Consider the following 12163-nt stretch of genomic DNA (forward strand, 5'->3'; position numbering starts at 1 on the left):
TACATATGTATAATGAGGATTATATCATGGATATGGACAATCCAAGGAATGAGAGCAGGGCTATTTATAGTCAGACTTTTTGGTATTTCAAACTTTGCCCCGGTTACTGGTCTTACACGCTGGAGTAGGCTGCAGTAGTTTTGCCAGCTGTATTAATGGCAGATTTCTAATGGATCGCTAAAAATGAGTATTGAGATCACTAAGAGTGTGCTTCCTACTTGTTCTAATGGTAAACCACGATCCAACCTTTTTAGTCTGCTTTAATGTTTTCTATAGCCACTTCCAATTTGGCATAAGTAGTGGTTTTCGGCCACAGCATAGCCATCCCCACATCGCATCCACCCATAGAGCTCTGTAATCTGTTTGGGACTGGGTTACATAGAGGGACACACACGGTGAAACACAAACACACCCACCTTCCCGCTTTGGCCCAGATAAGTGGCTATCCAGCAGTGCTTGTGGCATATGTCTGTGTATGTAATGATGTCCTGAGGGTACTACTCTGTAATTTAGACCCTCTGAACCCCTCTCACAAAGCAACTAGGAAATCGAGCAATTACAATGTTCAGCCTTTTTTTTTTTTTTTTGGGTCCGACTATGGCATTTTCCCCCTCTTGCCCATTTTGGTTTAAGAGCAACACAGCTTAAAATAAGTTGTATGGGGTAGAAAAAAGGCTAGCTGATTTCTAATCATGTTCCCCTTTGGTCTATTTGCTGGTTGATGTCTTAGAGGTACTCAGGTTTTATTCTGGTTGAGACTTCATTTGGAAAAGGAAAGAGCCCCTCAAGACATCAATAAAATCAGTTTGAGCTTGGATATTGAGAAAGGATACAGACAGACAATATATTCATTGCAGTACAACACCTAACACACATGCAATGGCTGAAGTACAGTTGAAATATATGTTCATCTCGAAATTATTGGAATTTAGTGTCTCAAAAGTGGTGTTAAATTCATACTCTTTCCAGGAGCCAAATCAACCACAGCTACATTCCGGTTTCTGCCACACTAAGAATAGATGGTGGCAGCAGCACTCAATGTATCATTGTCAGAGCACTCTGCTATACTACGCCTTCATCTATGGGGAGTGGAGGTTGGCTTGGCCAGGCTATCGTGAATTGGCTAAAATAAAAATGAATTTCTCATATCGAGGACAGGCGCTGTGTTAAATTGAACACCATGTAAGAATATTTATTAGATAAACATTCTTCCTAGTCACGGAAATCCAGAATTTTTCTTTTTAGCCTAATTTCCACAGCTTGAAACCTGTTTTCAATGAATAACTTTAGATGACCAGACTTCGTGAGAGCGTTCAAACCATGAGTACATAGTATTGGGTAAATGAACTGTTGGATGGAGCTCCTCTTGTGCCAGCACTGTGCTTGAAATAGAAAGGAATCCGAGTGTGCCTATGTTGTGTTTTTTGTTTGTTTTTTCTGGTCAAGCCACACCCTTGGAATCTTTTAGTAAACTCTGCCCTCACACTACTTTATTATCCAATACTACATTTTTATGAGCGGTTTGTGCGATAAGAAAAGCGGCGTTCCGTAATTGGTGGAATACAGGACTTATGGCATTTTTGGCCTTCTTAACTAAATTCTGAAACTTGGTGGTTTACAGTACGTTTTGTTCTGTCACACTAGTGGCAGCCCCTTTGAAATGCAATTGGAAAGTATTATTCGTAAAAATTGCCTTGCTGGAGACACCGTTCCATTTACAGAGAACCCTCAGCATAGATGTCATGTGATTAGCTCGTCATTGTGACTTGATACACAGACACTTAAAAAAAAAAAATGCCATGTGAGTTTATGTTGGGAAATATTGTCAATATTTAAAGAATCTAAAAGACAAACCCAATAGATTCGTGCCCAGCAATTGTAAAAGCTGTAGCCCCATGGAAAGTCCCCAGTTTGCTGTGAAGATTTTCCTGTTGGACCCTGGAAGTAAACAAGTGTTGAGAAATTAAGGCGCTCAGGTTTGGAACAAACATGTTTTTGTAACTCTCAGTGCCTTGGAACATGTTGTGTATTTCTTTTTGTAGCTCGTTGAGATCAGATACCTGGTAAATGCATCATGCACACATGGGCAACAACAAAAGAGGCTTTCATCCCCAAACCTGTGATCTTAATAATAAGCGGTGTGTTGTGTCTAGTCCGTCAGAAGTTTACATGCACTAAAGAAAACCCAAACTATTGCATTAGATCAAATGAAGCCAGGCTTTTTAAAATACATTTAACGGCTTAATCTGAAAGTGTTCAACTTTTTTAAAGTTCAGGGTGTACCCCGCCTCTCGCCCAGATTCAGCTGGGATAGGCTCCAGCACGCCCGCGACCTTAGTGAGGATAAGCGGTACGGAAAACGGATGAATGATTGCGCTTGCACAGTGGAGTTTGTTTTAAATTCTAAATCAAAGCCAGTCATCAGAATCTATTTACTCTATTCTTTCCATACCAGTCTTTCCTTTTCATTAGCATTTAATAACTAATTCCATGAGGACTGAGCTCCACTTTGAGAGTCAAGGTAGAGAACGTTTCCACACGTACAAATTGTACAGAGCTGTGAAGGTATCCTTTTTACCATTTGGCTTGTACCAGGTAAGAAATAGCAGCATGCCACTCTTCCTTATTGGACCCACACTGCTAAATGAGCTTAAAGGAGCATGAGCGCCACCCAGTGTAGCGGAGGCAGACATAATTCAATTACACACCAGGTCGGCATTGCAAATGAGAATCTGTTCTCAATCGCCTTACCTGGATTTAGTAAAAAAAACAAAACACCAAGCTTCTTTTTCCAGGAATGGTTTGAAGGTTGTTGGTCTCTGCTAATGTAGATTCACCACTGACTGCTACAACCACAATATTTCCTTGACAGTACGGAAGAACAGAGAGTCGTTGATAGCCTGCTAAACTTCACTTGAGTAGCTGTGCTTAGCCCAAGTCACCTTTAGTCACTGTTTATAGACATAGTTACCAACGTACGGACTGCAAAATAAGATGCCTATTCTGAAGGGACTGGTCATTAAGTGTTTTATGTAATTAAAGCATTTCTTTCTGTCCCTCTTCTAGAGCCACAGTGGTCGCCTTGGCTGCCTTCTTGGATGCCTTTCAGAAAGTGGCTGACCTGGCAACCAACTCCAGAGGTAGGAATCAAATCTATTTGTCTGTGCCATTTAGCAGGTGCCTTGGTTCAGGGAACTTCAAATTGCTGCTCTAGTGGGAAAGAGAGACTCTGGTCCTGTCTTTTGGTTCCTTTATTTAGTTCCATTCCGTTATTGGGTTGTCATTCTGCTCTGGTGGCTCTTTTGTCATTCTCCCGTTACATACTGTCTCTTGACAAATTGTGTGTGTGTGTGTGTGTATAAATATACAGGATAATCATGTTTGCTTGCTAATGACTGTGCAATGGCAAACATTATAAAACTTGGACTTGTTTTTCCCTCTGCTAAGACTCTAATTTTCCCATCAGTCTTTTTAAAGGGAACATAACGTATTTTTTTGGTGGTAACGATAATTACTAATGGCTGATGGGAGGAAAAGATGCATGTATTTAATAAATGTTATCTCCAACCCCTCGGCACAGCCCACAAAATATATTTACTCATTTAGAGATGAAAGTATTTAGAAGTCTCTCTGTTAAATGTATGACGAGTGAGACTTGGGTAACTGCAGTCTCACTTCTCACAGAAACACAGAGCTCTGTTGGACTCTACAAAGCTTTTGTCATGTGCATGTAATAGATCTCTCGGTGGGTTCAGTGAAGATATCAACTTTTTGCCCTGTTCATACATTGTTCACCGTGTGTGTGTGCTGTATATGATCTTGCTACTGTAGATATGATGTTGATGAGCTTCTCCTTGGATCAGAACCTTATCTACTGGCTCGTCATAGTCGGCCGTAGCCGGCTGAGGTGACATAGTAAATGAATGAAGGTCTTTCTTGCGTGCTCTCCTTTTTGTCTTTCGGTACTAAGTCAGCTGATGCACATTGTTCCGCTGCCCTGTCAACCTGCTGTTGGGGTATCAATCGTACGGTACTTAATGGGTGCAGCTAAAGACACTCAACACGCCTTTTCTCAAACAAAGTTAAGGTCCCCATGACAAACGGACAGAACACAACAAGCTTTGGTGGAAACCCAACCCAGAGCATGGGTTACCATTCAAACTGAACCATACCATGGCCAGCGGAACTGTACCGGGTGGGGAAAATGAAACATCACAGAATCTGCTGAACACGTATAATTTCTCAAAGCCACTAGCCGCCTTTGTTGTTGACGCTGTAAAGGCTTCCTGTTGTAAAGATTGATTGATTGAGTTGATCTATCGACTCTGCCGACTTGGATATGGGACAACCGTTGGCCTGTTATGTTTAGAGTTGTAAAAAACTTTAGATGAAAGATAATGCTGAGACATACATGTTTATCATTTGCCAACAGACTGTGTGGGTTCTCTTAAAACTGTAGTGTAATTTGATTTGAATAGTAAATGTTAAATTCATTTAAAATCAGAAGTGATGTTGTATAATATCATACGTAATTATAATCTTTGGAATTGTAAGTAAATTTCCTAGGGTCTTGGATGCTTAAGTTCATTTTGGTTGCTGCCTACAATTTATAATACGCTTCTGATTTAAAAAAAAAAAACCATGTATTAACAAAAACTTGTTGCAATACTTACTGTATCTGTAATTGTTTTTGTTAACATTTCAGTAACAAATAATTAGAAAGGCATTAAAACATTTTTTTTAACTTTATCGTCAATTTGAGGGGTCTCACTGTTATTTCTCACATGTGAACCGCTTGTGTCTTTGCACTGACAACACGTACACAGGGTTTCCTTGCTTCTGTCTAATTGAGAGCATTGGTATCTTTTGCATCTCTCCATTGTCTGTTTTTTTTCCATGTCTGAATGTTTCCATTCTTTGTGTACTCCTCTCTTTTAGATTCTCTGTGGTATTGGTTTTATCGAGTATGCATTTACTTAGGATAGAAGTGTATTTAGTTGTACACCTTTGTTGTTGACGCTGTAAAGGCTTCCTGTTGTAAAGATTGATTGATTGAGTTGATCTATCGACTCTGCCGACTTGGATATGGGACAACCGTTGGCCTGTTATGTTTAGAGTTGTAAAAAACTTTAGATGAAAGATAATGCTGAGACATGTTTATCATTTGCCAACAGACTGTGTGGGTTCTCTTAAAACTGTAGTGTAATTTGATTTGAATAGTAAATGTTAAATTCATTTAAAATCAGAAGCGATGTTGTATAATATCATACGTAATTATAATCTTTGGAATTGTAAGTAAATTTCCTAGGGTCTTGGATGCTTAAGTTCATTTTGGTTGCTGCCTACAATTTATAATACGCTTCTGATTTAAAAAAAAAAAACATGTATTAACAAAAACTTGTTGCAATACTTACTGTATCTGTAATTGTTTTTGTTAACATTTCAGTAACAAATAATTAGAAAGGCATTAAAACATTTTTTTAAACTTTATCGTCAATTTGAGGGGTCTCACTGTTATTTCTCACATGTGAACCGCTTGTGTCTTTGCACTGACAACACGTACACAGGGTTTCCTTGCTTCTGTCTAATTGAGAGCATTGGTGTCTTTTGCATCTCTCCATTGTCTGTTTTTTTTCCATGTCTGAATGTTTCCATTCTTTGTGTACTCCTCTCTTTTAGATTCTCTGTGGTATTGGTTTTATCGAGTATGCATTTACTTAGGATAGAAGTGTGTTTAGTTGTACACCTTTGTTGTTGACGCTGTAAAGGCTTCCTGTTGTAAAGATTGATTGATTGAGTTGATCTATCGACTCTGCCGACTTGGATATGGGACAACCGTTGGCCTGTTATGTTTAGAGTTGTAAAAAACTTTAGATGAAAGATAATGCTGAGACATGTTTATCATTTGCCAACAGACTGTGTGGGTTCTCTTAAAACTGTAGTGTAATTTGATTTGAATAGTAAATGTTAAATTCATTTAAAATCAGAAGTGATGTTGTATAATATCATACGTAATTATAATCTTTGGAATTGTAAGTAAATTTCCTAGGGTCTTGGATGCTTAAGTTCATTTTGGTTGCTGCCTACAATTTATAATACGCTTCTGATTTAAAAAAAAAAAAACATGTATTAACAAAAACTTGTTGCAATACTTACTGTATCTGTAATTGTTTTTGTTAACATTTCTCTAGCAATAACATTATAATACAGTTGTGCCTTGACTTGTGAGTTGTTGATTCTCAATGTATATCTGAAATTTTGAGTGAGACACAGAATGCTGGGCTGATGTGCTGTTTTCTGCCACCATCTAGCCGCGACATATCTTACATTTTGGATCGCAAAAATCAACATTTTTGTATATATCGTATACTCGTGATATGAAATGTGCATATGGTTTCCTCTATTGTGTCATGGATGTAATTTGCACCTGATAGTGACGGATTTAATTTTCATTTTTGTTAAAATAGGGGTGAAAGTCAGCTGTGAAGTTGATCTAAATGTCAAAATGGAGAGAGAGAGACTCACTTTGCTGTCAGGCGAAGCCTTTCTTTCTATTTGATCCCACTTGTACGGTAATTGGTTAACAAATAGGACTATTATTTATTCAGTAACAAATAATTAGAAAGGCATTAAAACATTTTTTTAAACTTTATCGTCAATTTGAGGGGTCTCACTGTTATTTCTCACATGTGAACCGCTTGTGTCTTTGCACTGACAACACGTACACAGGGTTTCCTTGCTTCTGTCTAATTGAGAGCATTGGTGTCTTTTGCATCTCTCCATTGTCTGTTTTTTTTCCATGTCTGAATGTTTCCATTCTTTGTGTACTCCTCTCTTTTAGATTCTCTGTGGTATTGGTTTTATCGAGTATGCATTTACTTAGGATAGAAGTGTATTTAGTTGTACACCAAATCCAGCATTTGTTCTGCTTACAAAACAAATAATGCATTCGAAGAATTTCCCTGGTAGGGAAAAATATGGCCTTGAACACTTATAATTCCTGGTTTAAATCGAGATTTTCAGTGACTAGCGTGGCTGTGTGGCGCTCTTGTTATAATATAGGATGTTCGACCTTGGTGCAGATGTTCTGCTTGCTTGAAGAACCATGGCATTCCTGGAGTTCTGTGCGATGTAGAAGAAGTTTCAGAATCTCGCCGATGTGGACACCAGCACTACAAATGGCCATATCTGGTTTAATTTCAAACTTACACTGTGACTTCAAATCAAGCCATACTCTTATTTATCAGGTGTCTGTGTGTGTGTGTGTGTGTGTGTGTGTGTGTGTGTGTGTGTGTGTGTGTGTATGTGTGCGTCGCGTGCATGTGTTGCATTGTAAATGTGATCCAGTCATGAGCAGATGGCCATATTTTGTTCACCACACTATTTGAACAAGTTCTTTTTTATTGAGAGAATTTGAAGTAGTATTTTCATCAACCAGAATACCTAATAATGTATGGCGTGTGGTCACTGTATGTGTCTCGCATGGAAACAACTGCTAGCTATCTCTCTGTGGTATCCCATTCACCAAGTAGCCTACTGTCTCCGTGAGGCTGGTGGAGAAAAGCTTCCAGCCCTCTCCCCTCCAATTACGGAACAGCTGACTTGAATGCACCCACAGATAGTCATGTCATACCAGACGCTAGACATGCAGTGTTCAAATAAAAAATTGCCCCATAGGAGTGAATGTGTGTGCGAATGGTTGTTTGTTTCTATGTGCCCTGCGATTGGTGGGCGACCAGTTTAGGGTGTACCCCGCCTCCACGACCCAAGTGAGGATAAGCGGTAAAAGAAAATGGGTGGATAATAATGCTTTTCGGACCTGATTTCGAGCTTAACTCATTCACTGCGAGCCTTCCCAGTTAACATGGATATTTGACTTCCAAAGCCGTCAATGGAACTGAATGTGTTAATGGTAATGCACGTGCTGTTGTGATCAGATGGTTACATACTCTATGTACACTCATCATGGGCACAATTTTCATTCATTTGGTAATTTTTTATTGCTGTCGATTTAGTACAGTTCGCAGGTGTCTTAAAGTAATAAAATGTCACTGACATTTTTTGCTAAAAATGCACAATGGATAGAGAATTACAACATACTTAACATCCACTCATTTCACTCCTGTCGAAATCACTAGGTTTTCAGTGCACGCTTCTCCCTCATGCAAATGCTCGCCGAGTCGCTCTGGCTTCTGGGATGGAGCTAGGCTGACTAGGCAAGCTGCTACTTTCTTCTCCAACAGCGCAGAGTCTGAAAAGAAAAGCAAGCAGACGTCTGAAATCAGATTAAAATTCTGAACAGCTTACTTAGGCAATTTCGGGAAAAATGCAGCGAACAAAATTGACATTTGTTTAATTTCACACTTGATGTGCGAGCAGGCACTCCAGAGACCCGACTATTTGCATGCAGGCAATTAAAAAGTAAATTTTATGTCCCCTTAAAGGCTCCGAATTAATATATTATAATAATATCATATTCATGCCCAGGATGAATGCATGTAGACATCTGTGCTGTCCACGTGTGTCTGTGTGTGTGTGTGTGTGCGCGCGCACGGACGCTTGTCTGTCTACTCCAGTGCCCCTGTTAACAGGTCAACTTTTTCAGTGTGTTTGGACTCGTCTGATTGTTAGGGCATGATCAAGATTCCTAGATGCAGTTGGTATGTGGAACTCTGTTCCAATAGTTTTTCACTAAAACTTGTTCATCTATTTATGCCAGTGAGGAATAGTGACAGACAGAACAAATGAATGGTCTTCTATTAGATGGCAGGAAGTACATGCAGTAATTAATGTATCCACTGTTTGTGACATTTTTATTTGTTGGTGTGCCGTGAGATTTTTCAATTGTAAAATATGTTCCTTGGCTCTATGAAGTTTGGAAATCACTGCTCTAGTCAGATCGTGTATTCTAATCAGTCAGGTCAAACCAACATTACCACATGACAGAAATAATGGGTGCTAACTTACTGTAATTAAATTACTTTATTGTAATTAAATGACTTCACCCACACCGAAACTTTAGAGCATGATTCGACAGAACAGTACATGTTTATGTACATGTTGTACATGTTTATGTACATGTTGTACATGTTATGTACATGTTTATGTACAACCGTTGGTGCTAGCACTAGCTTGCTAGGCTACATAACGTTTTTGTTGCCTGCTTGCGAGCCGTATGGTATTAAAAGTACGTGAACATAGCTTAAGCAAGCCTTAAACGGACTTACTCTGCTGTCCTGAGCACCGGTGACCACCAACACGTTTCTTTCCCCCCCATTTTGTCCTTATAATACAGTTGGCGCGATCCACACTCGTCGCCCCGGTAACGAGTGTATCCGGTCGCATTTGAGTTGACAAGATAAAGCCCAATGATCATAAAAAACGGGATGCAGTGGTATCGGAATACAAGATTTTATTGCAGTAGTCTGACATAGTGCAGTCGTGAAAGAGCAAATTTGTCTTGTAGTCTGATCCGAGCATTACGTGTTGTCTGTCTCCCACCGTTTTTTTTTTAAATAAATTTATTGGGCGTCAGATATTTACAGTACTACGTCAAAAGACACGCGACAAGGCTAAAAATAAACTAGCTTTTGGATTCAAATATACTGTGCACGATGGCGACGCAGAGTCAATGTCTTTTGCGGAGCCGATCAATGACGTCATTGATCGGATCGGTGAATCGGTGACATTAAAGCCGATCAGCATAAAATGCTAATTATCGGCCGATACCGATCAGGCTGATAAAATCGGTGTAAAGTCTATTAAACACTCCACATAAGTTCCAGTCAGGAGGTGTGCATGTTTTGTTTCTTTTTTAATATCTGTTGTATGTTTGTTACACATTTTAGAAACACATTTCTTTGTCCCCTATTTGTTTCTTTATTGTCCACTATGTGCCAAAGGCATTCCGCAATCCCTTTTCCAAATTCACAGGCAATGATCACAACACGATAATACACCAAAAATCCCTGTCGTTTAGCCTGTGGTGACCTTGTAAATGCAACACCTTTTTGCATGTGCACAAACAGATCTCATTTGCAATTATTGGTCTGCATCTGTGGGAGTATGTTGCAGTATTTTATGCCATGTAAAATACTAATTCTGAAAGGAAACTCGAGGTCTTTTTACAATCCACATGAGAACCACTTAGTTCTTTGTTGAGCTTGATGAGGGTCCATATTATGTAAACGGTCTTACAGAGCAGATGTGGGAAAGTTGAGTTAATGTACACTAATAGCTCAGAGTTCATTAAATGTGGATGTGGAACAGCAGGGTCCAAAACTCTGAAAGGCATATATAAGGTTAGTAATGAGTGTGTGTCCACATGAACTCCATATGGTCTTTGAGTCCAAATGAGTCAATCGGGGCCAAAACACGGAACATTAATCCCCCATGTATAGCACACTGCACCAAAGTCATGTAAACACTTTCACATTACAAGTGTGTGCAGTCCCGTCGTGTGTGTAAGAGTTAGTGTGTGCAAGTGTGTACATTGTGCCAAGCACACGTATACGCATTTGCTCTCGTGATTGGTTGGACTGGTTATCATCGCCCTTCATGCCCATCAGAGAGCCTGCCATCTGTGTTGCCAAGCTCTCCTCACTGTGAACACAAAAACGATCTGCCTGGTTTTATTAAACAACTGATCGTATGGCGTGTTGAAATGAGTAGAAGCTGTTTTTTTGGGCAAAACATGATGAACATGATCATATGCTGTATACTCCTTTTGTGCAATGAAGTATGTTAGGCCGCTCTCTTGTGACCATAGAGCTCTATGGAAAAATGGAAAGGGCCTTCCATCTGTGTGTATGTGCCCTGCTCAGGTCATGGCTTGGCTTCTGTTACAGAGCAGCCTCAGACCCTGAACCGCTCCACTGCCTCAATGCCTCCTTTGAAAAGACTGTCCTCTTTTTCACTTTCAGCCTGAGCGTGTACGTTTTCTGGCCTCGTCGTTCTCTGTACAAGTTCCGCGCATGGCTCTGAATCGAGTCTCTATTCTCCCCGTTTGACCTGACCCCATCCTGGTAATCTTACAAATCACTGGTACCAGCAATTAAACTACCCCACATTGTGAAAAAGACACTCATGCATAGATTTACGAGGCCTTTGACAAGTACAAACTTGCACAACCTTTTGTGCACACCCTCAAGCACCGCAGCAGTTGATACGAAAATTGCATACACTAAAATGCTTAAATTGATCTCCTTTTGACACGATCAATGACAGATTTAATAATGCTAAAATAATTATGGAATATTACAGATAATATCAGATTTCTGTAATTTGACAAAGTTTAGGTACTTTGTCAAATATTAACATAAGGTTTGAATGATTTGGCATACCTCTGTTTTAACATGAACAGCTATCTTATTATATAACAAATTCAGAGATGGGCTCCAAAATGTCCTTGTCATGGAAGGGACACAGCGTGTGCACGCTTGAGAGCGAGGACAGCTGATAAGGACAGAGGAAGCAAACAAGTACCAGTATTTTTTTCAAGACACAGGAGAGAATGCTAAACAATCATGAGTCAGAGAAGGAAAGACTCATTTGTGCACGTGTGTAACCCCAACGATGTTTGTGAGTGTTGTCTCTGTTTGCGCGCTGTTTTTGTTTAAACATGAACCTGGTTAGACCAGTCAGTCATGTCGGGGAAGCACTCACAAGGGCTCGTGTTGTCTACATTTAGTTTTTCCTTTCTCTAACAAGTAACGCTGAACATTTGAACCGAAGACCTAGTCCCCTTAGACCTTCGGCTGCCAGCCAACAATCTAACCTCTGTTCTATACTACTATATAGGCTCTTACAGTCTCACACTAGGTTTCACTGATATGGTGCTACCTTAGCGGACCTTGACTGAAGCCCAAATAAAACAAGGGCATTAATCTGACCATGGTCGGGTTCACTTTGACAGGAACTTTGGCTTTCCATACGGACAACAATGAAAGACTTCATATTTCCTTGTAGCTCTTTTCTCACTTCATCAAGCACATTCTGTCTTTATTTTCTTGGTCTGCAGTGTTTTCTTTCTTCTTTGTATTGGCTTGCCGATCTACATTAATGCTTGCCAAGCCAGGTGTGTATCAGCTGGTCTGTCAAGCAACACTAAACTGTTATTTGCTTAATCACGAGGAACTCCAAGCAAAAGCGGTACAAATTGGAG

General features: G+C 39.8%; 1 protein-coding gene across 4 annotated transcripts in view; it reads left to right on the plus strand.

Annotated features, from left to right (window-relative positions):
• Positions 1-12163, plus strand: part of LOC133479114 (protein MTSS 1-like) — a 43319-nt gene that overhangs the window by 5530 nt on the left and 25626 nt on the right. For all 4 annotated transcript variants that reach the window (XM_061775631.1, XM_061775633.1, XM_061775632.1 and 1 more), the window contains exon 3: positions 3067-3140. In XM_061775631.1, coding sequence (XP_061631615.1) covers positions 3067-3140 — 74 coding nt within the window. The remainder of the gene's footprint in view (positions 1-3066; positions 3141-12163) is intronic.

The sequence above is a fragment of the Phyllopteryx taeniolatus genome, chromosome 6 (genome assembly GCF_024500385.1).
Source record: "Phyllopteryx taeniolatus isolate TA_2022b chromosome 6, UOR_Ptae_1.2, whole genome shotgun sequence".
Lineage (NCBI taxonomy): Eukaryota > Metazoa > Chordata > Actinopteri > Syngnathiformes > Syngnathidae > Phyllopteryx > Phyllopteryx taeniolatus.